Source organism: Ipomoea triloba, chromosome 12, assembly GCF_003576645.1.
Source record: "Ipomoea triloba cultivar NCNSP0323 chromosome 12, ASM357664v1".
In the NCBI taxonomy this organism is placed as follows: Eukaryota; Viridiplantae; Streptophyta; class Magnoliopsida; order Solanales; family Convolvulaceae; genus Ipomoea; species Ipomoea triloba.
The window spans coordinates 1106191-1131615 of record NC_044927.1 but is presented as its reverse complement, the minus strand read 5'-3'; the positions used below and the strand labels follow the sequence as shown (position 1 = coordinate 1131615).

The 25425-nt window shown below is 36.7% G+C and overlaps 4 protein-coding genes across 5 annotated transcripts; 3 read left to right on the top strand and 1 right to left on the bottom strand.

Annotated features, from left to right (window-relative positions):
- The first annotated feature begins 4423 nt into the window (after positions 1-4423).
- Positions 4424-6467, top strand: LOC116000068 (zinc finger protein 4-like). Of its 2 annotated transcripts, none has more exons than XM_031240084.1 (2): positions 4424-4720; positions 5354-6467. In XM_031240084.1, the coding sequence occupies exons 1-2, from the start codon at positions 4693-4695 to the stop codon at positions 6175-6177; spliced, it is 852 nt and encodes a 283-aa protein (XP_031095944.1). In that variant the 5' UTR covers positions 4424-4692; the 3' UTR covers positions 6178-6467. The 2 variants fall into 2 exon arrangements, with proteins under 2 accessions (XP_031095944.1, XP_031095945.1); XM_031240085.1 differs by having other exon boundaries at positions 5344-6467.
- Positions 6468-8471: 2004 nt separating this feature from the next.
- Positions 8472-9901, bottom strand: LOC115998049 (4-hydroxybenzoate polyprenyltransferase, mitochondrial-like). Its single transcript, XM_031237502.1, has 4 exons — positions 9717-9901; positions 9027-9096; positions 8734-8883; positions 8472-8631 (listed from the first exon to the last, which is right to left on the bottom strand). The coding sequence occupies exons 2-4, from the start codon at positions 9045-9047 to the stop codon at positions 8536-8538; spliced, it is 267 nt and encodes an 88-aa protein (XP_031093362.1). The 5' UTR covers positions 9048-9096; positions 9717-9901; the 3' UTR covers positions 8472-8535.
- Positions 9902-11903: 2002 nt separating this feature from the next.
- Positions 11904-16859, top strand: LOC115998783 (ankyrin repeat domain-containing protein, chloroplastic-like). The gene is made up of 8 exons (XM_031238439.1): positions 11904-11987; positions 13131-13926; positions 14003-14079; positions 15328-15426; positions 15543-15641; positions 15989-16087; positions 16166-16264; positions 16459-16859. Exons 1-8 carry the CDS (start codon positions 11904-11906, stop codon positions 16573-16575), a joined length of 1470 nt encoding a protein of 489 aa, XP_031094299.1. The 3' UTR covers positions 16576-16859.
- Positions 16860-22559: 5700 nt separating this feature from the next.
- On the top strand, positions 22560-25425 carry LOC115998986 (G-type lectin S-receptor-like serine/threonine-protein kinase At1g34300). The gene is made up of 2 exons (XM_031238676.1): positions 22560-22938; positions 23106-25425. Exons 1-2 carry the CDS (start codon positions 22712-22714, stop codon positions 25279-25281), a joined length of 2403 nt encoding a protein of 800 aa, XP_031094536.1. The 5' UTR covers positions 22560-22711; the 3' UTR covers positions 25282-25425.

Sequence of the window (25425 nt, the reverse complement as noted above, 5' to 3'; positions counted from 1 at the left end):
AAAAAAAAAAAAAAAAAAAGTGAAATTGCATCACTTAAGGTTTAGATTTTGACTGAGTTTTTTTTTTAGTGGTTCAATTTTTATTGCTTATGGTCTCAATTCATGGTTTAGATTTAAAATTTAGCATTTTTTATTGTTTTTTTTTTAATTTATCCTAGTTTATATATTTAGTTGTTATATATTGCATATTTAAGTTTTCAAGTTTGTAAAGTGAAGTTTACAATAATTCCGAAACTGCTACCGCATTTTTTAAAAAATTAAATATGATCTATTACATGTTTACATATATACTAGTACATAATTAGTCATTTGCTTATGAAGTTGGGCACAATATGCGTCTGAAGTAGCTCGGATGCATATGCCTCCGTGCGAAAGAACATCGAACGCATATTGTTATTCAACAAAAAAAGAAATACAATTTGCGTCTGATCCTTTCTAAGATTAGATGCAGATTGTCCTTTTTTCTTTATAGAGAAAATTGCACTTTCCGTCCCTAAGTTATAGAGTAATTATAGAATTCGTTCTTAAGTGTTAGTCATACTCACTTTTCGTCCCGAAGTTATTATTAACGTTGCACTTTTTGTCCCTTTACTAATAAAATATTAGGAACGAAATTTGCAATTTAGTATAACTCAGGGACGAAAAATGAGCACAAAATGACGAAAAGTGCAATGTTAATTATAACTTAGGGACGAAAAGTGAGCATGACCAACACTTATAGACGAATTTTACAATTACCGTATAACTTAGTGACAAAAAGTACAATTTTTCATTTAAAAAAATATTAAATTGATAAAGCTACCAATTTTTTCTTGTATGAGTTTCAATTAGTCTTATTTGAAAACAACTTGTTCAAAGGCATAAGATATTGTTTTGCTTAAAATATACAATCATGCATATCTTGAGATGTGTCTAATTTATCCGAATCTCAATCAATACAAATATAATCGAATTTCAATATGTTTCATTCAAAAAATAACTATCTCAAAAATGTTGTTGCATAAATTATTGTTTTGCTCAAAATATACAATAATCATAATTTAATCCCTAGATACCAATTATAATGGGAAAAATTGTACATGTGTCTTCCATTCCTAAATCATGCACATGATGAAGAGGGGAAGTGCTTTTTTTTTTTTTTTTGTAAAGATTGAAGAGAGGAAGTGTTATGCACTTAAGTTGGGGAATCTAATGCCAATGAAAGATACATCAAACTTCTCGAGCATATTCCACCTCAAGAGTTGGACCAAACTAATCCAACAAATATGCTAATTAATTATACATTTGCAATGACAATTATTTATTAAAAAAAAAAAAAGAAGAAGAAAATAAAAAGAAAAGAAAAAGAAAAGCAGAAGCACTAACCTTAACATGGTGGAGGAATGTATACCCAATTAACATTAACTTAATCAAGATTTGGATCCTCTTGATTATACTAACTTATCTTCCCTTGTCCCAAGACAAATTGTATATTAATTTGTGGATTAGTGGTAGATACCATTTTTTTTCTTTTTCCTTTTTTTTTGGTTGGAATTAAGATTAGGAAGAAAATTCATAACCACTATTAAGAGTGTGCATGAGTAAACTTAACATAGATTGTCCATAGGAACCGACTCAAACAAAAAAGGTTCAGTAAGACACTTTCATTTGGAGTCGAACTTAGAACATTGTGATTATTAGGCCAATAAATACCTGTTTTTTTTTATTTTGTGAATAACCTAATTATAATCACTATCTAAGAATATGTATAGGTAAATCGACATTGTAATCATAGCAGACGAAGAATTACAAAGAAATAAATCAGACCAGCTCAAATGTCTAATTAATTTTGTTGGAGCTGTCCGTGCTAGATACCTATGTTGTTTGTTTAGTTTAATCCGAAGGGGTTAATGATGCTTAGCGTAGTTTAAGGGATAAAAATACGTTTGAGCTTTGTCTCGAGCAGCGTTTCAACGCAAATTATATCGTGGACCGTGGTCCACAATGCATTGTGGACCGCGGTCCCAAAACGACGTCGTTTTGATTAATGAAATAGACGGATGAATTCGCACCACTCACTTTCTTTTCATATATACTGCACTTTCTTTTCATATATACTGCACTTTTTTTCAACACAACTGCAGTTTCCTTTCAACACAACTGCAGTTACTTTTTGATATAACTACAGTTGTATATTATCGAACGAAACTATAGTTATATCCAAAAGTAACTGCAGTTGTGTTGAAAGGAAACTGCAGTTATGTTGAAAAGAAAGTGCAGTATATATGAAAAGAAACTGCAGTATATATGAAAAGAAAGTGAGTGGCGCGAATTCATTTGTCTGTTTCATTAATCAAAACGACGTCGTTTTGGGGATCGCGGTCCACAATGCATTGTGGACCGCGGTCCACGATATAAGAACTGGCGTTTCAAAGCGGCAACAACGTGCAGGTGTCGGTAATTTTTAAGATTAAGCCAAAGCCTGTTACTAATCTATGGTTTATGTTGGGTTTACGGAGTCACGTGCCGGTTGTGTAACGTACTTGGGGGACAAAAGCATGGTACTAAAATGGCTTCAACTTTAGTTTGTACAGAGATCACAGACTGGTTGGTGTTCAACTTGTGAGGTCTAGGGATGTAGGTGTACTTTGTTGAGGAATACGATGTTCTTCATAACTTTAATAACCTCGGGTGTTTTTCACATTTTCACCCTTAAATATATAATCTCTTTTAAGATGTGTTTGGAAAGCAGAAAAATGACTTCTGAAAAATGAGTCATTTTTTGAAAAACAGTTTTATTTTCAGTGTTTAGTTGCATTCTGGAAAACTGTCTTTGTATGTTTGGTTCATTTTCTGAAAAATATGTTAAATTGTATAAATTTACATTTTAATTATTTTTTAAAAATATAAAATAATAATAATAGTAATATAAAATAATAATATTTCTTTTACAAAGTAACATATGTGGCCATTTTGGCAAAATAATTGTTGAAGCCAAGTCCGGAAAAAAATTCGGAAGTCATTTTCCGAAAAAATGACATCATTCTCTTGGTCAACGGAAATTGTTTTCCGTTGATTGCATTTTCCAAGCACTGCTAAACACCAAAAGTCCGGAAAATAATTTTCAAAAATCATTTTTCGGACTACCAAAGACACCCTTAATTCATCCACTGTTACTGTTACATTATCAAGTTAAATTTTTATTTTTTTTTTTTTGTATTGTAAGAAAAAAAATTATTAGAAAGAAAGAAAGAGAAATCATTAGAAAACTTAACTGACTATGCAAATTGGGGACACATATAGACCACGTGGTACATAGTACATACCCATCATGTAGTCCATAAAAAATTTTAACCCGAATCATCAAAGCAAAAAAAAAAAAAGATAAAAAACCAAAAAAAAAAAAAAAACAAAAGTAGCTTGATTTTGTTCAATGATATTATATAAGCTTATATAAGTTTATTTTGTTTGAAGTAAAGTGTAGTATTGTTAGGCAGTGTTATGTAATTTGATTGCAAGAAGGTAAAAAACTTGAAAAACTCATCTAACTATTCAAACTAGGGACACGTAGCTGCCACAAGACACATACTGATCGTGACGCCCATAAGAATTTGGTGAAAAGAAACTATGAGGTTTTCACCACCTAGACCCTTAGCTTTGAGCAAAAAATAGCAGCTCGATTTTGTTCAATGAGGTTATATATGTTTATTTTGAGGAAGTACGATGTCGTATTACTCTTTGGTATTACGTAATTAGATTGCAAGAAGGAAAAAAGCTCAACAAACTCAACTAACTATCCAAGATAGGGACATGTATAGGTCACGAGGCACATACTCATCATGACGCCCATAAGAATTTGCTTGATAAAAAAACTATAGGTTTGTCCACCACCCAAACTCTTCCAGCAAAAGATCGACCATTCGATTTTGTTCAACGAGGTTGTATATACCCATCATATCGTCCATAAGGATTTGGTGAAAGAGAAACCATGGAGTTGTAAACCACCCAAACTCCTCGAGCATATAGTATTAATTACTCGGTGGTGGAGTGTAATTGGAACATAAATTATTGTAGGTGTCATTAACGACAGGCGCACGAATAGGGAAAGTAGGAGCAGACAGAATCTTTTAGGTGGGACTACTGAATATGAATGACTTGAGTAACGGTTTTGCTCTTGTGAAGATGTTTTACCCTATACCCATATTTCCTATGTGGTATCTATAAGGTTTCTTTGTTTTGTTTTGTTTTTTTTTTTTTAATATAGCAAACTTTATTATATTGTAGTATCTGTTCATATATATCTTTTTTCAACCTATTGAAACATAAAGAGTCAATTCATTTTCAATGAGGCTCGATCTCATGATTTCTGTGAGAATCACTACATGTCATCTGAGTCCAAGTGGTCGGTAGATTTCTTTGTTTTTCAAAAACAATCCAAGAATTAGCATACCCCTCTCTCTCTCTCCTCTCTCCTCATGTCATCTTCCTTTTTCTGTTTCCTTAATTTTTATCCCCACCACCACTACCCATCTTTTCTCTGACTTCTCTGATGTCTGCACATACCCCCCACCCCCCACAACCTCAAACCTTTCATTTTTCATAATTTTTTTTTTTTAAACTTTGAAGTGGACCTTTTGAGACATACCCATGTTGTCCTTGATGATGCATTACTAGTCTACTCCCACAACTCCACCACTCCATACACAGGGATGCATGTCTGCTACTCTCAAGCAGCAACCTGGTTAGTTGATAGATGTTCTTGTTTCTTTCAATTTCAATATTCTATTTTTTTCCTTTAATTTGTAGCGTTTCTTGTTTCCTTAGCACTATGTGTTTCAAATCTTGATTTCCCATAGGTTTCTTATCTGCAACTAACCTAGTATGTTTGTATGTGTGTATTTATGTATGTATGTGCTTTCCCAGGATGTCTGTCTTTTTGTTGGATGTAAAGGAATTTTTTTTTTTGTTTTGTTTTTGTTTTTCCATCCTTTTCTGTTGATCTGGCAAAAGTTATAGATCTTTATTGAATGGAAGTGCCAAGATTCTGTATCTTCTCTGCTGTTTAGCAAATCAAACTTGAATAACACCATCTAACCCTTTAGTTTATCAGTAGAAGTTTATAGAAATGGATAGATAATCTGCTGTTAAAATGAGTTGTTGAGGTCTAATGGCTGCAATTTCATTGATTGGTGTTTCTGGGATAGAANTGCAATTTCATTGATTGGTGTTTCTGGGATAGAAAGCTTTGATTGAATCTGTGTTTTTGTGGTGAATTTAAGCTTCAGAATGGTGCAGTTTCTTGAATAATTGATATCTGCAGTGGGTACTGATAAGGCAGGCTTGTTTGTGACTAACTAAATGCAGAAAATTGCAGCAATCTATCTTGTGGTGATCTTTAGTACGATGAAGGGTTCAGATTTTGATCTTGAAGTGGAGGCTTCATCTGAGAATGATTATGATATCATCAGCCAAGTTGGTTCCAACGTATCGATCCAAGAAACCTTAACTGAGGCGTCGAAGAACAGCCTTGCAGATTCGTCGAAGATGTCTGGTCTCATGGCACTTCAGTTGAGCTCAGAGCCTGTTTCTCTTGACCTGTCTCTGGGATTTAAGCCTGGCTGCTTTGATAAAATGGCGGGCAGGCAGGGGTCTGCAGCATTCTCGGTTTCCAGCACGAGTGAGAGCAGCAATGAACTGACTACCCAAACCACAGGATCAGCCAATCCAAGAGTGTTCACTTGCAACTTCTGCAAGAGGAAGTTCTATAGCTCCCAGGCGCTTGGAGGCCACCAGAACGCCCACAAGAGGGAGCGAACGCTGGCCAAACGTGCGATGAGAATGGCTATTTTCTCCGAGAAGTATGCCAGCTTTGCATCTCTGCCCTTGCATAGCTACACAGCAGCAGCAGCAGCAGCCAGATCCCTAGAGATCAAAACACATTCTTCACTTCATGGCTTTGCACCAACGATGAGGCCACTCGATTTCAGAACCTACTCAAAGTTCGAGCCCGCTTTGCTTAGCCAGCCAATTTATGTGGAAGATGATGAGCCTAAGATGTTGTGGCCGGGCAGTTTTCGCCCCGAGTCTGCCTCTCACCGTACCTGTGTTCTAACAGGAACCTCAACTATGAACCATGTAGAAATGGCACAACTTCTGGACACTGACAAGTCTGCACCAGATCTTACACTCAGGCTTTAACCAGTTTCTAACACGAATAGGCTTCTCTGTACAGAGACAACCAAAAAAAAAAAAAAAAAAACCCTCAGCACAGCTGCAAGATAAAGTGTACACTACTACACATTTTCCAGCCAACTCCTGCACAGATGACTGTCTGCAGTTTCCTGCTCTTAGGAGCCAGTATCTTGTCTTTTGATACTTTCTGCTTTCCCCAACATGTTTTTAGTTAACAGGTTGATGTATTGGAATCTTAGTTCATTGTTGGCTTTTGACAAAATAAAAAAAAAAAAAAAAGAAGCTTTCTTTGTGAATTTGTTCTTGTTTTCTTAACCATCCCTTGAGCTTTCTTATATGTTCTTGTTTCAAACTTGTGTTTTGAACTTGAGACTAGTTAGCCACTATTCTACTTTTTGAATGACGAGGAAAACTTGCAAGCACTACTTGAGGGTGTGCATGGTGAGCCTAGCTGGCAAAGGACCACAATGAAGTAAGCCAGCCTAAGTCACCCATTGTTGATTAGCTCAAATTAAGAAGACCAATAGACTGCTCCTATTGGAAGTCGAACTTGTAACCTTGTAGTTACTAAGGTAACAAGGTAACCATCTTGATTGGCTTATCCCGACCAAGTTCTACTTGTTACAAGGACTCATTGTACTTATATATGTTCTTATAGAGAACATTATATTGTTCTTCCAAAACATGTGTTGATTCACCTACATAAACTTCATAGGACAATATATAAACATCCCAATTATGTATTCATTAAATGATGTAGCAATAGAATGCTTGTTCTTGTCCTTGCCCACAATCTACCAGACATGAACCAACTGATATGCTCGTTTTTGGGCGATGATTTATGCCCGAAAGTATCAGATTTCGGGCTGGCAAAACTGAAGATGAAGGAAAAGATTATGACGATGTCAAGATTTTGTGGCACTCCAGGGTACATAGCCCCGGAGTGGATGCGGGCCGACCCGATCACACCCAAGGCTGACAGTGTATAGTTTCGGGTTGGTTCTATTGGAGATCGTGTTTGGGGCCAGGAATTTTGACCAGTGCACATCTAAGGTGAAGAGTGATTTGTGGTTTTTGCCAAGTTGGGCGTTTGATAAGGTGTACAAGGAGATGAATGTGGAGGACATTCTGGACCCTCGGATCAAGACACGCGGGCCCACTTTGAGATGGTCAATCGGATGGTCAAGACGGCGATGTGGTGCCTTCAAGATCGGGCAGATCAATGGCCGTCGATGGGGAAGGTGGCTAAGATGCTGGAAGGAACGGTGGAGATCATTGAGCCCAAACGGCCGTCTATTTTCTACTTGCCGCCGGAGGAGCAATGATTTCACCGTCTGCTGACGCCGTTTTGCAATGAATTTTCACAATTTTTTTATTCTTAATAATTAATGACTCTACTACTGTATGCAACTTGCAAGAGTTAACTATTAATGCAATCTTTCCATATGCTATATTTCCATTAATGAGCCCGTAAGGGCAGCCTGAGTGGCAAGACCAAGATGCTTGCGGCCGTAAGGTCCTGAGTTCGAAACCGTCTGCCACCCGGGTTTGAGCCGGTCAGCTATGGGCAACCTAGGCTGGTTAACCTCCTTGTGGTCCTTTGCCGGCTAGGATCATAGGGCGAGGGTTTACTCACATACTCGGAAGAGGAGTGAGGTTTGCCTCGATGTGAGGGTTTACTCACATACTCGGAAGAGGAGTGGGGTTTGCCTCGATAAACCCAATATTTCCATTAATGCTACCAAAAGAGTAGCTCCACTGTGCCTTTCAATGAATGTTATCATATTTTGTAAAATATATTAAAATATAATATATTCATATTTCTTGAAGGAAAGAGGAATACACAAAAATGAAGGAACAATCAATTAAGAAATTCCCTAAAGACTTAGCTGGTTGTCAGCAATTCTCGTAGTCTTTGTATAATTTAATAAGAGAGTGTTAGTAGTTTCGAAAGGGTTATCGTGTGAGTAGAGCATTATTTTCGTATAAGAAAGTTACAAGTTTAATTCTTATCAACACGCATTCAGTTGAACTCGTCACACATGATTTTAAAGTCATATGGTGATCAATGTTCAAACACTATAGTTTACAAGGTATGAAGTTAATGGGCAATGTTTATTGTTGGACTACGACCACCTTAGCCTCCTTTGAACATGAGTTGTTGTAGTGCGTGGACCACATTAACTTGTTCTCTAAGGTTTCATGTGACATTCTCGACTCCAAAAGGGTCTGTAGAACGATTTTGTCATCTCACTCCCAAATCATCTCGGTTTTAAGTCCTTACTTAATTTCCATTTCTCTTTTGGCTAATAAGTTCAATTCTTGCCTGAGTTGATTTTTTTGGACTTCTTCTGGCTTCACCATTTAGTAGTACGTGTGGGTATAAACAACTGGCTGGAGCCAGTTGTGTTCCAGTGCCACTAGTGCATGGGTATTAGCTAAATGTAATAAGAAACAAGTCTGCAGGCATAAGAAATGTTACAAACCCAAGTAAATTTATTTTTCCAATATTTATATAAATATTTCATATGCAAAACCCAATTTCCAATGATTATTCTTTACCTGATGAGCATATATAGTGTCATAAACAAGTGTCCAAGACACACCAGATAGATAAAGAGGCAGCACAACAGCAGGGTCAAGATTGCCTTTAATAGCAGCCCAACCGAATAATGCTCCCCAATTAAAAGTTAGACCTAGATAAGCTTGAGGCTGCACCAAAAGTTATAGAGATCAGAGAAGAATCACCAAACTGTTCATAACAAACAGGGAGACAGAGAAAGCAGGAGAAAGGATTCCTGCTATGCAGGTCCAGGGAGGTTCAGGAATAAGGAGAGTTAGTTTAGATCTCTTACCGAAAATGTCAGCCTCTTCATGAGGGGATAGGAGAAAACCAGTAGCAAAGAAGAAGCTCCTAAAACACGGCTGTATAAAAACAGTTTCACTACATTAAATGAGTAAGATGATTACCAGTTTACCACCAAACTAATGGGATTTTTTAGACTCTAGAACAGTGACAAGATAACATCAACACTGGTAACTCAAACAATCTGACAAGTCATAAATATAGCCCACTTTACCTTTACAAAAACATAAGAACATTGGAAGACTACAACTAACTTTAGAATGGTTTGAGTCTTAGAAGAGAGTCATCAAATAATACGGAGTAATATTTATCTTAGAAGGTGAATATTTTATAATAAACTGCTAAACCCAACTCATGAAGGAAAAGGGCCTGATATCAATTAATTTATCATCAGATTAAAGGGCTTCTATCACTTACAAAAAAAAAAAAAAAAAAATCCAATCATATGGCTTGTGTTGAACACGAAAAATGCTCATTTTAATTGGAGTTCAAAGGTGACATCCAAAGAACGAAATACTCCAATAATTATTTAAATTTCTGGAATAAATATCCTTGATGTTCACTCATTAAAATGCTTTAGATAGCAAATAAATTAGAAATGGAAATCACAGCTGAATAAATCCAATGCATCATAATCTGTTTAGATACATGTATGAAGGTAACATAATTAAACACTGACCTAAAATTGTTTAATTGCAGAAGGATCCCAAGACCCAAAAGCAATTGAAACCCAATAAAACAAATCCCTTGAAATGGTGTCAAAATCCCACGGCAATTGGTCTCAACCGTGTTCTCTCTACCTGCACAGTAAAGCTATCAGATATGCCAAAAAAACATTCAAAATAGCATCACCTAAGGAATAGAACTATCCAGATAACAGTAATCTCTGGAGTTTAGAGGTAAAACAATTATCAAACTACATGTGCAAAAAAGGAGTTTTGCCCATATTTAGTGTGAGAAAGCACTGTAAAATACTAACAATCTAAATTGTAAATATGTGGGTAAGGATTATTTAAAAATTCATTTTTTTTTTCAATTAAAAATACGTCACGCACTCACGCCTCCCCCCAAAACGCACGTGCGTTTTGGGGGCGGCGGGAAATTTATAGCCACGCCCAATCTGTTGGAACCCAATCTGTTAAATTCTCGTTATCTTTCTCCCACTTTTCCCCCCTCTTGGAAATTTCTCAGACTCACAGTCGCGGTTCTCCTGTGCATTGCTGCGCGGTTCTACATTTCCTCTCTCTCGCAATTTGGTTGGTAAGACACTTCTTTCTACTTATTCTTGCATTTTCTTGATTGAAAAAGAGACACTTTTAATACACTTTCTGGAATTCATGATTTCAAACTTTATTGTTTTGTTTATTTTATATGAAAATTCTTTAGGTGTTTTCTTGAAAGCAATGGCAGCAGAAGATTATAGCGATCGCGAACTATTCCAGTTCTTGATCAATAAACTGGTTTGGAGATTCCGTTTGCTCTGGAGTACACTCCTGAGTTCTTGCCGCAATGTAAGAATCACTTTTTTTTTTTAATTTATAATATGCTATAATGTATTTTAAATTGTTGCGTATATTTCATTGTATCCAGGGTTTGGTTTTATGCGTTTCTACTACTGCTATACTGATATAACTGAAATGTCTTCGGGAAATCGATACGTTGGGAATGAGTGTGGTGGATCCTGGAAGACATCAGGATCTGAAACTGTTATACTGGATGAAGCCCAGGAACTATCTGGTGTCAAAGTTCTAAAACTTCATTACCGTGAGCAGAAAACGACAGGATGGGCGATGTGGCAATTCCATTTGTCCCACACCGGACCACCCATGCCTGATTTAAACTACAAGTTGGTGAGTAATTTTATGTTTTTTAATAATTTCTGCTTTGACTGTTGCTGGAATTTAATTAAGGCAGTGATTGTTGACTGTTGCAGGTTCTTATTAAGGTTGGGTATGAAGCTGGTTGGAGGGATCCAACTCTCGAGAGTCTGTCAATGTCACTGCTACCGGATGGTCCCGATATTACTAGGGAGCATCCCCGAAATGCAGCTAAGAGGCGCAGATTCGATTAGACAAAATGCAGCTAAGAGGCGCAGATTCGATTAGACAATAGACAGGGCCGTTCCATTAAAAATAGGGGCCTGTCTAATAATTTAATTTGGACCTTCACTATTTTTGTATCGAGATGCAATCTAATTAAATATAGTATAGTAAAACGAAAAACACAAAAATAATAATAAAAAGACAAGAACATAGGGGAAGAGAGATATTTTTAACATTTAAATTTCATTATAATATACAAAGAGATATCTATAAACGTAAGAAACATAACCCCAAAAGACTTATGAAATATAAATATAGAAGTCTAGAAGATTTAGAAAATCTCTATAACTAAGGAAATTGAGTCCAAATCCATATAGACTTCAAGTTATTGTATTTTATGACAAAAAGTGAAAAAGTAATAAAAAAATTTTGTCTAAATATAATGCATAAAATTCAACAAAAAAAAAATACATTTCAAAATTTAATTTAAAATTAATGGCATTTTCGTGGACATTTAAATACAAATTTATTCGCTCAAATTTCGATGTCAATTACTTCTAAAATTTTATTTTCACTTACAATTAAGCCCAGTATATAGATTTTTAAAAAATATTTATCAAGTATAAAATATTGAACTATACATAAAATATTTTTGGGGGCCTTGTGCGGTCGCCCTGGCCCGACATGGCCAGGGCCGGCCCTGACAATAGACTAGTGTCACTAGTATACCGATTGAATTAGACATTTACTTGTATAGAAATAGACTAGTGTCACTAGTATACCGATTGAATTAGACATTTACTTCTATAGAACTATAGATAGAGATGGATAATGACGATGATGCCAGTCGCTGTGTCAAGCACCTCAATCAGTCAGTTCTTGAAGGCCGATACATAACTGTGGAGAAGGTAAAAGCTATATGTAAACAGAGTGCTGAAGAGTGGCCTACATGCTTGTTTTCCTGTCTTCTTGTTGTGGATGTATTCTGACTATATATAGAACACATTGTGTCAGCAATCAAAGATGACCAGTTCTTCCATTGCAAAATGTTATTCACACAGCTTGATCACTGGGCAGCTAAAACAGCTTTCCACATGCATCTGATCAACTAAAAATAGCAACTATTTTGACCAACAACTACTACAATTTACAACCTCAGCAAATAGTTTCAACTCTCAACTAATCAACAGTCAATAGCAACAATCTAATGAGGCTTTTATGGTATCTCATGTCTGGCATCGGTTTCTGTTTTTCATATTATTTTTCATTTTATGGTAAAACGTTAGGACATTTATGTTGCTAACAGTAGACCTTTTGTTCATGTGGAAGGCTATACTTTTGCTTATCATCATATTTTGTGAAATGCATTTTCTTCATCCATTTGTGTGTATACTGAAGTTATTTTTGACTGGTCTCAACTCTCCATTTCCTTTCTGACATTTCTTTTTGATAGAAAAAGCAGATCTCTTGTTGGTAACACATTAGAGTCTAGAGAGTAGAACTCTGCCTCAATTTTTGAGATGGTATAATGTGTAATTCCTCAGATTTATACATATCTTGTGTTTTCAGTCCCGAAGGAAACGGGTTCGTTCTTGTAGTTTTTTGTTGGATAAGGTTTCCTATTGTGTTCTTTTGCTGCTCAAATTTTTGTTGTGTATTTTTTGTTGACTAAGATTATAATGAGGGAGTTATAGAAGTGACCCCCTTAAATAGGGACAAAACATTTCATAAAGTAATATAACTTGTCTCTCAATAAATCAAACACTTGGGTTACAGTGAATCAATAACACTCAATGGTGTATGTAGGTTTTCTTGTAATTTAAAATTGACAAATTATACCACCCTGGTTCAAAAATAACTTTATGTATAAATAATTATTAAATTATTTATTTATATGTACAGAAATAATTAATTGTAAGTATAATAAAGTTAATTAAAGGTATAAAATTTGTGTAATATGAAACCTGGGTAATGGTATAACAATTGTTTAAAATTACAGTGGGCTAAAGCCAGTAAGCAACTCTGCCTAGCCCAAGTGACAAGCGTGAAAGTCTATCCAAATAAACCTTCTTCTCCTGTGTCTCACTCCACTAACAAATAACAATGTCAGCTCTACAAAACCTCCAAACCCCAAACCTCCAAAGCTATACTCCATTTTCTCCCCCTCTCCTTCTTCACACAAGCTCCCTCTCCCTCTCCTTCAACCTCAATTCCCATCTCTACCCCTAACCTTCACGAGAAACACTTCCATATGCCTCTCAACTCCCCGTCACTCCGGCCTCGTCCAAGACGAATACGAAGAACCTATCATCGGCGATTGCGTTGTTTTCGAAGAAGGCATTTTCGACGACCCGTATCTCCGCCCTAGCCCGAGAATCGAGCGCAGTATTTCAGGGCAGAAGAAGAAGAAGAAGAAGAAGGAGGATTCGGATGAAGTGGAGCCTGAGAATCTAGTTCCGGAGAAGTGGACTCAAGTCCAGAGGGAAATTAATATCACAAAGAAGGAGAAGCGGCGGATCGCGCTGGAAATGGAGTTCGGGAGGCGCGTGGAGAGGAGGCGCCTTTTGCTGAGACCTATTCCCGATGTAGAGGAGGACTACTCGAAAGTAGTTGATCAAAAGCTGAAGCAGTTAAAGCCGATCGTACTTGATAACCCCGTGTTTCTTGAAGAGGAAGAGAAGAGCGACGAGGAGGAGTTAAGCGGAGGCGAAGAAGAGTTCTCTGTTTCCAATAGTAGAGTGGCGCCGAGGAATCCGAGACGAGCTGTGTACGGCGGCGGTTTGGATGATATAAGAAACTTCTTCAATAGTGAGAATTATGATCCTAGTGAAAACAAGACATCTGAAGGTATTGCTCTTTAGTCTCTTCGTGTTTCCTTTCCCTGATTTTTTATTTCAGTGCTTTGATTTTTGCAATTGTGTAGGCCTTCGTAAGCTATTCTCCAAGGAGGAAAAACTTCTGTTGAATAACAAGTTCCCTGATCTGGCAGTTGCTAGCTCTGTGAGTTCCCAACATCTCATCCTAAATGAAATGTTTCAACTCTTTTTCTTTTGTATTTAATGTATGTATATACTTATTTATGTATCTAAACATGTTTAGATTGGAAATGTAATCAGTTATAATGATTGGAATTTTAATAAGCATGTATTGATTTTGAAATTCCCTCGCCCTCAAGGCCCACACTCCTGGTCTGATAGGATAGTGGAGGGGTAAATGAGAGTAACTTGTCACTGACCCATTGGTTGGGAGGACTAGTGCGTGCCCACAAGGAGGGGTGTCCCATAGGATAGTGTAGTGGTAAATCATGGTGACTTGTCATTGACCCATTGGCTGGGAAGACCACTGCCTATCATATTGGGTGAAACTCTTTGCCAGGCTTGATCCTGTGTCCAGTGTGGCTGCCAGGGTCGATCCTATGCCATTGCCCACAATGTATTACCCAAGAACCAATTACTGATAGAGTTCTTTCTTCTTTCCCTCCCTTGTTGAGCAGCCAGCTCATTTTCTACCTATGTATTTGTCATCTAATATGGCACTGAAACTTTAACACTTTAAGGGCTGCTAATTGAATTACTCTGTATCTTATTTGTGATGTTGGACCTTGCATTCTTTGTGAAGATTTTCAAAGTTGTTGGGACGAGCCATTTGTCAAATTATGTTTGGGCGAACTGGAAGATATACTGACTTGTTACCTGTGTATAAAATTTCTTCATTCATTAGTCATTACTCAAGTCTCACTAGCACAGATCAAGATTTATTATACGTGGATATCGTAAGTTACAATGAATATCTAGATGGATTTAGGTTCATTGGATAATGAAACTAGCTTTGTTTTCATTGCATATGAACATGAGTGCGTCTTCATTGCTAACTTTGTTACAAGAGTAAATGGATTTGAGTAACAAAGTCGTTTTAATCCATTAAATGTTTAACTAATAGTTTTTTTTTAAAAAAAAAAAAAGAAGAAAAAGGAATAGCCTGTAATAATGGAAATGCCACTAGTTGTAATTGGGGCTGTTTGCATTCTTCATGTGTTGGGGGGTTTACTGTCCAGATTATTTTGAACACATAATTTGTTTTAAATAAAAAATAATAAGTAAAATTCAAAATGATTACTTCTCATTTCAACTGCTGCTGGTTTGATATTTGGACCAATGAAGCTTGATTACTTCTCCAGTTCCATGTTAATGGTGTGGGTTTCTATATGCACTGTTATACTGATTTGTGGTTTCTTTTGATGTGCTTCAGGGAAAATGGCAACCTTTCCATACTTTTGCTGCCTCGGGAGAGTTTTACTTCACCAGATCTTTGTTAAAGCACATCATTGATGCCAATCTTCCTGAAAATGTTAGACAAGAACAGTGTTACAGACTCTTTCCGCTTCTCTGTACATTTGACAAGTAGTAGTAGTGCTGCTTTAGGAATATGACATTGACTTTGGATTTTATAAATCTGTCTTGCAGGATGGTTTGACTGCAATTCACAGAGCAATCCTTGCGAAAAAACACGCAATTTTCAACTTTCTTTTGAGAGAATCTGCAAATCCCTTTATTCGTGATAAAGTAAGTGGGGAAGTATACTATATGCTTGATATTCTTAATTTGTGCTCTCGGTCAAAACATAGTTTATTCATTTAATTGCATATGCTGGAGGCTTGATGTCGCCTTAATTTTTGTATGGACACTTTAAATTAGTAAGGTCTTACACGATGTCTATATTATATATATATATATATATATATATATATATATATATATATATATATATAGACACGCCAGTTGGAGTAGGGTTTTGTTTTTGGCCTTTGTCATTAATTTTTTTCTTAAGCTAGAGGAACATGCTTGTGGAATTCTCTTATTGAGCACTAAGATTTTCATGCATTTGAATTCTCTCTTCTTGCTGATAACAGGATGGAGCAACATTGATGCATTATGCTGTTTGGGCAGCCTCTAGCCCGATGATAAAGATACTTCTCTTGTATAATGTTGATATAAACCTCCAGGACGAAGTATGCATAACACTATCATCCCTTTAATTTATAGCTTACCTGTGTATTATTTACTAGGGAATGCTTTCTCGTTTGCAGTATGGCTGGACACCTCTTCACCTTGCTGTTCAGTCCCGGAGAACAGATGTAGTGAGACTTTTGTTATTAAAAGGAGCTGACAAGACTTTAAGAAACCGGGTAAGGAACATTTTATGTTCCATGCTTTTGCATCCTAAGGTATCTAGGTTACAGTGTGACATTTACAGTTCCATATCCACCTGAATATTAGATCAAAATCTCTTAGATGGAAGTGCATATCGTTTATTTGTCTGCTCCATGAAGATTTTGTGCCATTATCCGTGTCAAGTGATTGCATGCTCATTCTGTTGCAGGATGGTTTGACTCCGATTGATCTTTGCCTCCATTCGGGAAGGAACATCAGAACTTACGAACTTCTTAAATTGCTGAAACAACTTCCTTACAATAGTAAGAAAATATCAGCAAGCTGAATTGCTGATTGAATTCGCTAGACAGATAGCCAACTCGAATCCACTGGGATCAGCATTGTTGTCCAGCTCTGATCCCAAGTGTGATTTTATTCAGTTGGTCTTGTGATGGTTACCAAGAATGGGTGTACAAATTACCAGAAATGTGAACCAGAGAATACAAACAATAGTTAATGCTAGGGAAAGAGGTTGGACTGTCTTGGTAAGACATTTTTCATGTATTTAAATTTGGTATTGTATATATCTTATGCATATTCACTAATTAAGTTTATCTTGATTTCAATATAGTTTCTTTGTCCACATAAATTTCCCTTTTAAGCTCCCATCCATGGCTCCTTATGTCAACCATGCATGGCCGACCCTGAACATGTGCAAAGTGAGTGATCGCATAGGGCTTCTACCTGGACTCGTTATCTCAAATTACGAGTGTGATCACATAGGGCCCCTACCCAGATTTGTTATTTCAAATTACGAGAGTGACTGCGTAGGACCCCTACCTGGACTCGTTATTTCAAATTACGATAGTGATCGTATAGGGTCCCTACCTCGAGTTGTTTATCTCAAACTACGAGCCAGGCGTCGGTGGCTTTCGAGTAGTCATCCCTAACAAAACTTTGTTTGATTCATGGAAATGTTTGTTCTCTTAGAGGTCAAACTTGGACCGCCTTTGGTTGGATTTTAATCAATACTCCCATGCCAAATTGTCCTGCTTGTACCTATCCTTTTAATGTTGCATTTCGTACCACCATACGAAATTGGTACCTGCTAGCTACACTCCTTTTTCTTGGCTAAACGTTCTTAACTCACATACTCTATATATGTACATTTTCTTAATTAGTATATGTTGAAATTTCATATCCTATATGCAATATTAGTTATGCCTATCTTTTGAGGACAACCTCAGTTAAATTGGTCAAACAATTAATTTGGTAGCTGTAAGGTTTTAAGTTTGGCATTCTGTGCGAGTTGTCTATTGGTCTTGTCTCGGGTTAGTTGTGGGTTTTCTCAAAAAATTAAAAAAAAAATAATTTGTTTAAGGCTTTTAGTTCTTGGTTTCTACTCATGTACTAACTTTTATCCTATAATTTGTCCGTGACCTTCTAGTTTTTGGGAAGATTACACTTTTTGTTGTTATTAAGTTATAAGGTAATTATAGAATTCATCTTAAGTGTTAGTTATGCTCACTTTTCACGAAGTTATTATTGGTGTTGTACTTTTCGTCTTTTCGTACTCACTTTTGAGACACTTTTCATCCTTTCGTGCTCACTTTTGAGGCAGACTAACTAAAAACAAAGTGTGACGGGGAGTAAATATGAAAATGTTACCTTGTAAAGATGCAAGTAGGTAGGCAACAAAGAATGACAATAATAGAGTGTGGGTAATTGAAATCCCTAAAGAGAAGACTTCTAAGAGTCCTTATAAGGGCAATAAAAATGCAATATAATGTTGGGTGGTTTCAATTACCCACACTCTATTAATAAAAATGCAATATAATGTTGGGTGGCCAGCTCTTTGATTTCTTTAGGATGCTTTCCTTCTTTTTCACGACGTACTGTTGGCTACTATGTTTGTACAATGGTATCTTTAATTTCTTTCCTAGTACGAAGCTTTAATTTGTGTTGTTATGAGTTCCTCCTCAAGATCATCTCACTTTGCTTGTGTTGCATGCAGATGACAGTTCTTACAGTTTATATTTTCTTGTATGGGAGAACATATCTGGTAAACACAATTATATGTTCTTTACCTTATTTCTAACTTATTTTCTTGGCATAAGTAATTTTATTTCCATGAATTTATATATAGCTAGGGGAAATGTGAAACAAAAAAGTTTATAATCTGTCATAAGACAACCATATCTTTCTCTACATCTACACAAGTAAAAGAAAAACAAAAATGCATGTCTAAACTGTTATCTTGAAATCATGGTTGAAAAATCGCACAATTCAATTAGAAGATGAAGTAAAAATATATGTGAAAATAGATGTGATCTTCAATTCTAGGAGCAGATATATCAACACCATCTAATGCAAAACACATGACATTATTTCTTACCATAAGCGTAAAAATAGCAATGACTTTCTACATGGATTATTTGTGGCTATTACCTGTTTTTTTTTTTTTTTTTTTTAAAGGAAAAAAAAAAAACGAGGTATCTAGCACTAATCCACAAATTAATATACAATTTGTCTTGGGACAAGGGAAGATAATTAGTATAATCAAGAGGATCCAAATCTTGATTAAGTTAATGTTAATTGGGTATACATTCCTCCACCATGTTAAGGTTAGTGCTTCTGCTTTTCTTTTTCTTTTCTTTTTTCTTTTTTTTTTCTTTTTTAATAAATAATATAAGTGTCCTTGCAAATGTATAACTAATTAGCATATTTCTTGGATTAGTTTGGTCCAACTCTTGAGGTGGAATATGCTCGAGAAGTTTGATGTATCTTTCATTGGCATTAGATTCCCCAACTTAGGGGTGTTTGGTAACCTGTAAAATGACTTCCGAAAAATGTTTTTCGAGTTTTCTGTGTTTGGCAACGTCCGGAAAATGTGGTCAACGGAAAACATTTTACGTTGACCAAGGAAAATCAATTCATTTTTCCGGAAAATGACTTACGGAATTTTTTTCCGTAAGTCATTTTACGGAATCACCAGAATAGTTGTTTCGCATGTTTTCGACCAAAACCAAGCCATATCACCCATGACCATGGACCAAGGAGGTGGGAAAGCCACCGAAAACCTTTGCTACAATTTTTTTTTAATTTTTTTAATTTTTTTTTATAAATTCTATTTTTTATTAAATACCATTATTTTAATAACTATTATAATTTTTTATATTTTAAATAAAACAATTACAATGTTTAATTATACAATTCTATCCATTTTCCAGAAAATGAACCAAACACACAAAGACAGTGTTCCATAATACATCCAAACACCGGAAATGAAACTGTTTTCCGGAAAATGACTCATCATGTGCATGATTTAGGAATGGACGACACATGTACAATTTTCCCCATTATATTTGGTATCTAGGGATTAAATTATGAGTATTGTATATTCTGAGCAAAACAATTACTTATATATGCAGTAACGTTTTTGAGATAGTTATTTTTTGAATGAAATAGATTGAAATTTGGTTATATTAGTATTGATTGAGGTTCGGATAAATTAGTCACATCTCAAGATATGCATGATTGTATATTCTAAGCAAAACAGTATCTAATGTCCTTGAACAAGTTGTTTTCAAATAAGACTAATCGAAACACAATCAAACTAGTCAAAACTTAGTTATATTAATTAGTTTTGACTGAGACTTGGCTAAATTAGTCTCATCTCACCGAAATATATAGTTGTATATTATGAGCAAAACAATATCTTATACAATAGTTTTTTGAGATAGTTATTTTCAAATGGTACTAGTTGAAATAAGATTAAATTACTAAAAACTTGATTATATTAATCTTGATTGAGACTCATATATAAATTACCCTAATCTTACGGGATGTATGATTATATATTATGAGCGAAAGAATAACTAATGTAACAACGTTCTTGAGAGAGTTGTCTTCGATTGAGATCAATCAAAACACAAATGAATTAGTTGAAACTCGGTTACATTAGTATTTACTAAGACTAGACTAAATTAGTTTAATCTCATTGGATGCAAATTAAATATATATTATAACTGAAACTTATGCTAAAATGTTCGTGGGAAAGTTGTTATCGAATGAGATCGCCGACTTAAACTCGGTTAGATCAGTTTTGACTAAGATCAGTTAGATTAAATTAATTTTATCTCACAAGATGAAAATATATACTCCTACTGAAAATTGGGTGGATTAATTAATTCTAATCAAGACACAATTGTATTAGTTTCATCTTATGGAATGCAAATACCAAGTGGAGTACCTGATAAGTTTAAGATTATGTATTAATTTGTAATATTATATTGTGGGAACGTTAATGATATGGTCTTGAGCTGAATAAATCAGATCTTGAAAGTTTTGGCTTCTTTTTTTTTTTTTAGGTACGAAAGCGTGCCAAACACCTTGTGCTAAGATGACTTGTAGTGACTCTACTATATGGAGGCCACTAAGGCGTAAATGAACAGATATTGCAATGTAATATAATCAGTAACACACGAATTAAACAGTTGGTTGAAGTTTATCAAGTGAGCACAATTATTGCCATGGATAATAATGGAAGATGTTGTCTAGAGACACTTAGCGTAGTTGGTTGTCGCCCCATGACCGGTGGGGTTCGAATCTCACTGGAAGTATGTATTGAATTGGAGGGGCTGATTGTGGAATTCACAATTTACTTCCGTAGTGGCTCTAAAATCGAAGTCTTGTGTGGGCTTAGAATTAGTCCAGTGAAACTGAGATCATCTAAGTTTAAAAAGGCGCTAGGCACCCCTAAGCTAAGGAGATTTCAGCCCTATGCATCTTTTAGTCGACTGACCGACTAATCGACCGACTAGGCACCCTAATCCTCTTCTATATTTCTTCGACCATGTAATCAACTAACCTTCTAACCAGTCTAACAACTCCTAGCCCTGAGTCAGAAAAGTGGCTCGAATTACTCGACCGTCTAGGAGGCCCCGAGCATCCGACTAGCGCCTTCTACAACACTATTTAAAAAAAAAGATTAAAAAAAATAATGGAAGAAGTTTCTTCAATCAAATTTGATTTCATAATTTCATTGGTCTGATGTATCGGGATAAAATGGGCCCAAATACATGGGTCACTAGGCCGAATTTTGGTCCACCTAATATGGTCTCTTTGACTTTGAGCCCAATAATTCATGGGCCAGTTGGATAACCCTCTACCTAATTCAACTACTTAAATAAGTGGATCTTGTACGGCCCAATCAATTAAAAACCGCAAATTATATCATGAATGCATTGTGGACCCTCGTCTCCATTTTGTACATACAATTACCTTATTATTTACGTTTAGTGAACATATTACACACAATTATAACTTAACGTACATAATTTATTAACTGAAAGCATAAAATATGTTAATTGTATGTATATGATATAGATCAAGACCCACGATATAACAATTGATTAGAAACATTTATGAAATACATAATTAATTTTTCTTAAATGCATATTATATTTCTTTCGTGCTCAAATTTTGATTGAATTTTATATGTTGGTTTTATTAGAATCGGTCCAATACATACGTAAGACTTTTCTAGTAAAAACATTATACAATACCATAATCAGAACTGTAACAATGTAACAGAGGGTCAGTAGTACTAAAAAAAAAATATAAAGAATGTGTCCTTCATCCACCTTAGTGCTTTTTTATACAATTTGCCAATTTGGATTATTTAATACAAATTATTATCAATTATCAATGTTTAATGACTTAAATAATGATAAACAATACAGATACGTTTGTTGAGAATTAACAATACATTTAGAATTATGTTTAAAAATGCATTGTTAAACGGTTCTAAATATACTACAATAATTATAAGATGTCATCATATTTTTTTCTTTAATTTTTAACTATTGACCATTTAAACAGATAAAATTAGTCCATCCATTATTACAAAAAATATAATCCTCATTTCAACATATATATATATATATACACACACACACTCACACACACTCTTAAATACATTAGTCCATCATTTTCATTGTTGGATGTGTTTGGTTTATTTCATGAAAAGTGAGTATAATTCTATAATTAAATATTTTATATAAAATATGAACACATTTATAGTAATATTATTTATTAAAACCACAGGCAATCTTAACATAACATTAATTAATATGATTTAGTTGTTAGTCGAAAGCAATAGATATTTTAAATAGTAAGTCTATATATATATATATATATATATATAATTCAAAAAATCAAAAGAGACTGTTGAAAGAAGAACTCCTTCCCATTTTCTTTATTTTTAATTTTCAAAATCTGTTGTATAGTTGCAAAAGTAATGTAAAGTTATAAATATCGTCTTCTCTTTTTTGTTTTTCCAATTGCGTTCTAATGGGTTTAGAGTTCAACGGTCAAGCGTCAACGCAAATAGTGTCTTGAAAAGCCGCCCCAGTTGGCGCACCTTCCGTCATCTCCATCGCCGCCCTCCTCCATCTCCATTGAAGCCCCAAAGCTCAACCATGTCTCTTCCTTCTATCCTCTTCTCCCTCTTCTTCGTTATTTTCTTTTTCAGCCCTGAACTCACTTCATCTCAGAAACTCCCGAAGAAAATAATATCTTCTTTCTCCGCTTCGAATCCGCCATGGACGCCGGCCCAAAATCAAATTCTCATCTCCCCCAACAACACCTTCGCCGCCGGATTTCTCCCCTCCGACGGTTCCCACAACCGCTTCGTTTTCTCAGTCTGGTACGGTTAAGAATACATGTGGTTGAGATTATTTGTATTTATTTAACTTTTAGTTGTTAGTTGTAACTTCTCTTGCTGTAAACTATTTATATTTTGTTTCTCTTCGTGAATAATACAGTTCACTTTAATCTTCAAAAAAAAATACAGTTCACTTTATAATCTTACAGGTACTACAACCTAGACTCGCCCGCCACCGTCGTCTGGTCCGCTAATGACGACCAGCCGGTTGATTCCTCCGGTCAACTCTCCATAACCTCGGCTGGAGAGATCAACTTCACCGCCCCGTCCGGTTTCGGGACGGCGCGTGGAGCGCGTGGAGTTTCGCTTTTGCTCCACGACAATGGAAGCTTGGCGTTTGGGCGGTGGGAGAGTTTCTCTAATCCGACGGACACGATTCTCCCCCTGCAGCCGATCAACGGCACCACCCTCACCTCCAAGAACGGGAAATTCAAATTCCTAAACTCCGATCAGCTAATTTTCACCAGAAAGAACGATTCTTACTGGAGCCTCGATCAAGGGATCCAGATGCTAGATGAAACCGGTGTGCTTAATCAAATCGGCGGGAATAATAGAATGTACTGTTCAGATTACGGCCCGAAGAATCTGAGAAGATTGGTTATAGATAATGACGGCAACCTCAGAGTCTACACCTTTGACCGGAGCTCCGGCAACTGGACCGCCGTCTGGCAGGCGATTTATCAGCTCTGTCACGTGCACGGCACGTGCGGGAACAATTCAATTTGTATGTACGATGCCGCCACGGCTAAAACTTCGTGTTTATGCCCGCCGGGGTTCAGGAAAACATCACCGGATTCCTGCGAGAGAAAAACCCCCATGTCCGGCAACACCAAATTTTTGTCTCTGGATTTCGTGAACTTCACCGGCGGGGCAAACCAGACGGATCTTAAGGCGGATAACGTCACGGATTGCCAGAAAAAGTGTTTGAATAAGGAGAATTGTCTCGGTTTCATGATGAAATACGACGGGACTGGGTATTGTGTTCTGCAATTGGAGACGCTTGCTTATGGATTCTGGTCGCCGGGGACGGAGACGGTGATGTTTCTGAGAGTGGATAGTTCGGAGACCGACGTTTCGAATTTCACCGGGATGACTGGTTTGATGGAGACTTCATGTCCGGTGAGAATAACCCTCCCGCCGCCGCCGTCGGAGTCGAAGGCTACCGCCCGGAATATCGCCATAATTTCCACAATTTTCGCGGCGGAGCTCATCAGCGGCGTTTTGTTCTTCTGGGCGTTTCTGAAGAAGTACATAAAGTATAGGGACATGGCGAGGACTTTCGGCCTGGAAGTTATGCCGGCGGTGGGGCCCAAACGGTTTAGCTTTTCCGAGCTCAAGGATGCCACGAAGGATTTCAGCGAAAAAATCGGGAGAGGCGGTTACGGCGATGTTTATAGAGGGAAGCTGAGCGATGGACGCTCCGTCGCCGTGAAATGCCTGAAAAACGTCGCCGGCGGGGATTCCGAGTTCTGGGCGGAGGTCACCATTATTGCTCGTATGCATCACTTGAATCTGGTCCGGCTATGGGGATTCTGCGCCGAGAAAGGGAAGAGGATTTTGGTCTATGAATACGTGCCCAATGGTTCTTTAGATAAATTCTTATTCCGGCCCGTTCTTGTCGGGGGCTTATCCGATAAGACAGAATCTGCGGAATCAACAATAAGCCCAAAGCCCGAGTCCGAGCTCGAGCCCGTGCCTGTTCTTGATTGGAACATTAGGTATCGGATTGCGTTGGGGGTGGCACGGGCCATTGCTTATTTACACGAAGAATGCTTGGAGTGGGTTCTCCATTGCGACATCAAGCCCGAAAACATACTTTTGGGCGACGATTTCTGTCCGAAAGTATCAGATTTCGGGCTGGCGAAGCTGAAGAAGAAGGAAGAGATTATGACGATGTCAAGATTTCGTGGCACTCCAGGGTACATAGCCCCGGAGTGGATGCGGGCCGACCCGATCACGCCCAAGGCTGACGTGTACAGTTTCGGGCTGGTTTTATTGGAGATAGTGTGTGGGGCCAGGAATTTTGACCAGTGCACATCTAAGGTGGAGAGTGATTTGTGGTTTTTGCCGAGTTGGGCGTTTGATAAGGTGTACAAGGAGATGAATGTGGAGGACATTCTGGACCCTCGGATCAAGCATTCCTATGACACGCGGGCCCACTTTGAGATGGTCAATCGGATGGTCAAGACGGCGATGTGGTGCCTTCAAGATCGGGCAGATCAACGGCCGTCGATGGGGAAGGTGGCTAAGATGCTGGAAGGAACGGTGGAGATCATCGAGCCCAAACGGCCGTCTATTTTCTACTTGCCGCCGGAGGAGCAATAATTTCGCCGTCTGTTGACGCCATTCTGCATTGAATTTTCACATTTTCTTTTTTTAATTCTTAATAATTAATGACTCTACTACTGTATGCAACTTGCAAGAGTGAAATATTAATAGCAATATTTCCATATGCTATATTTCCATTAA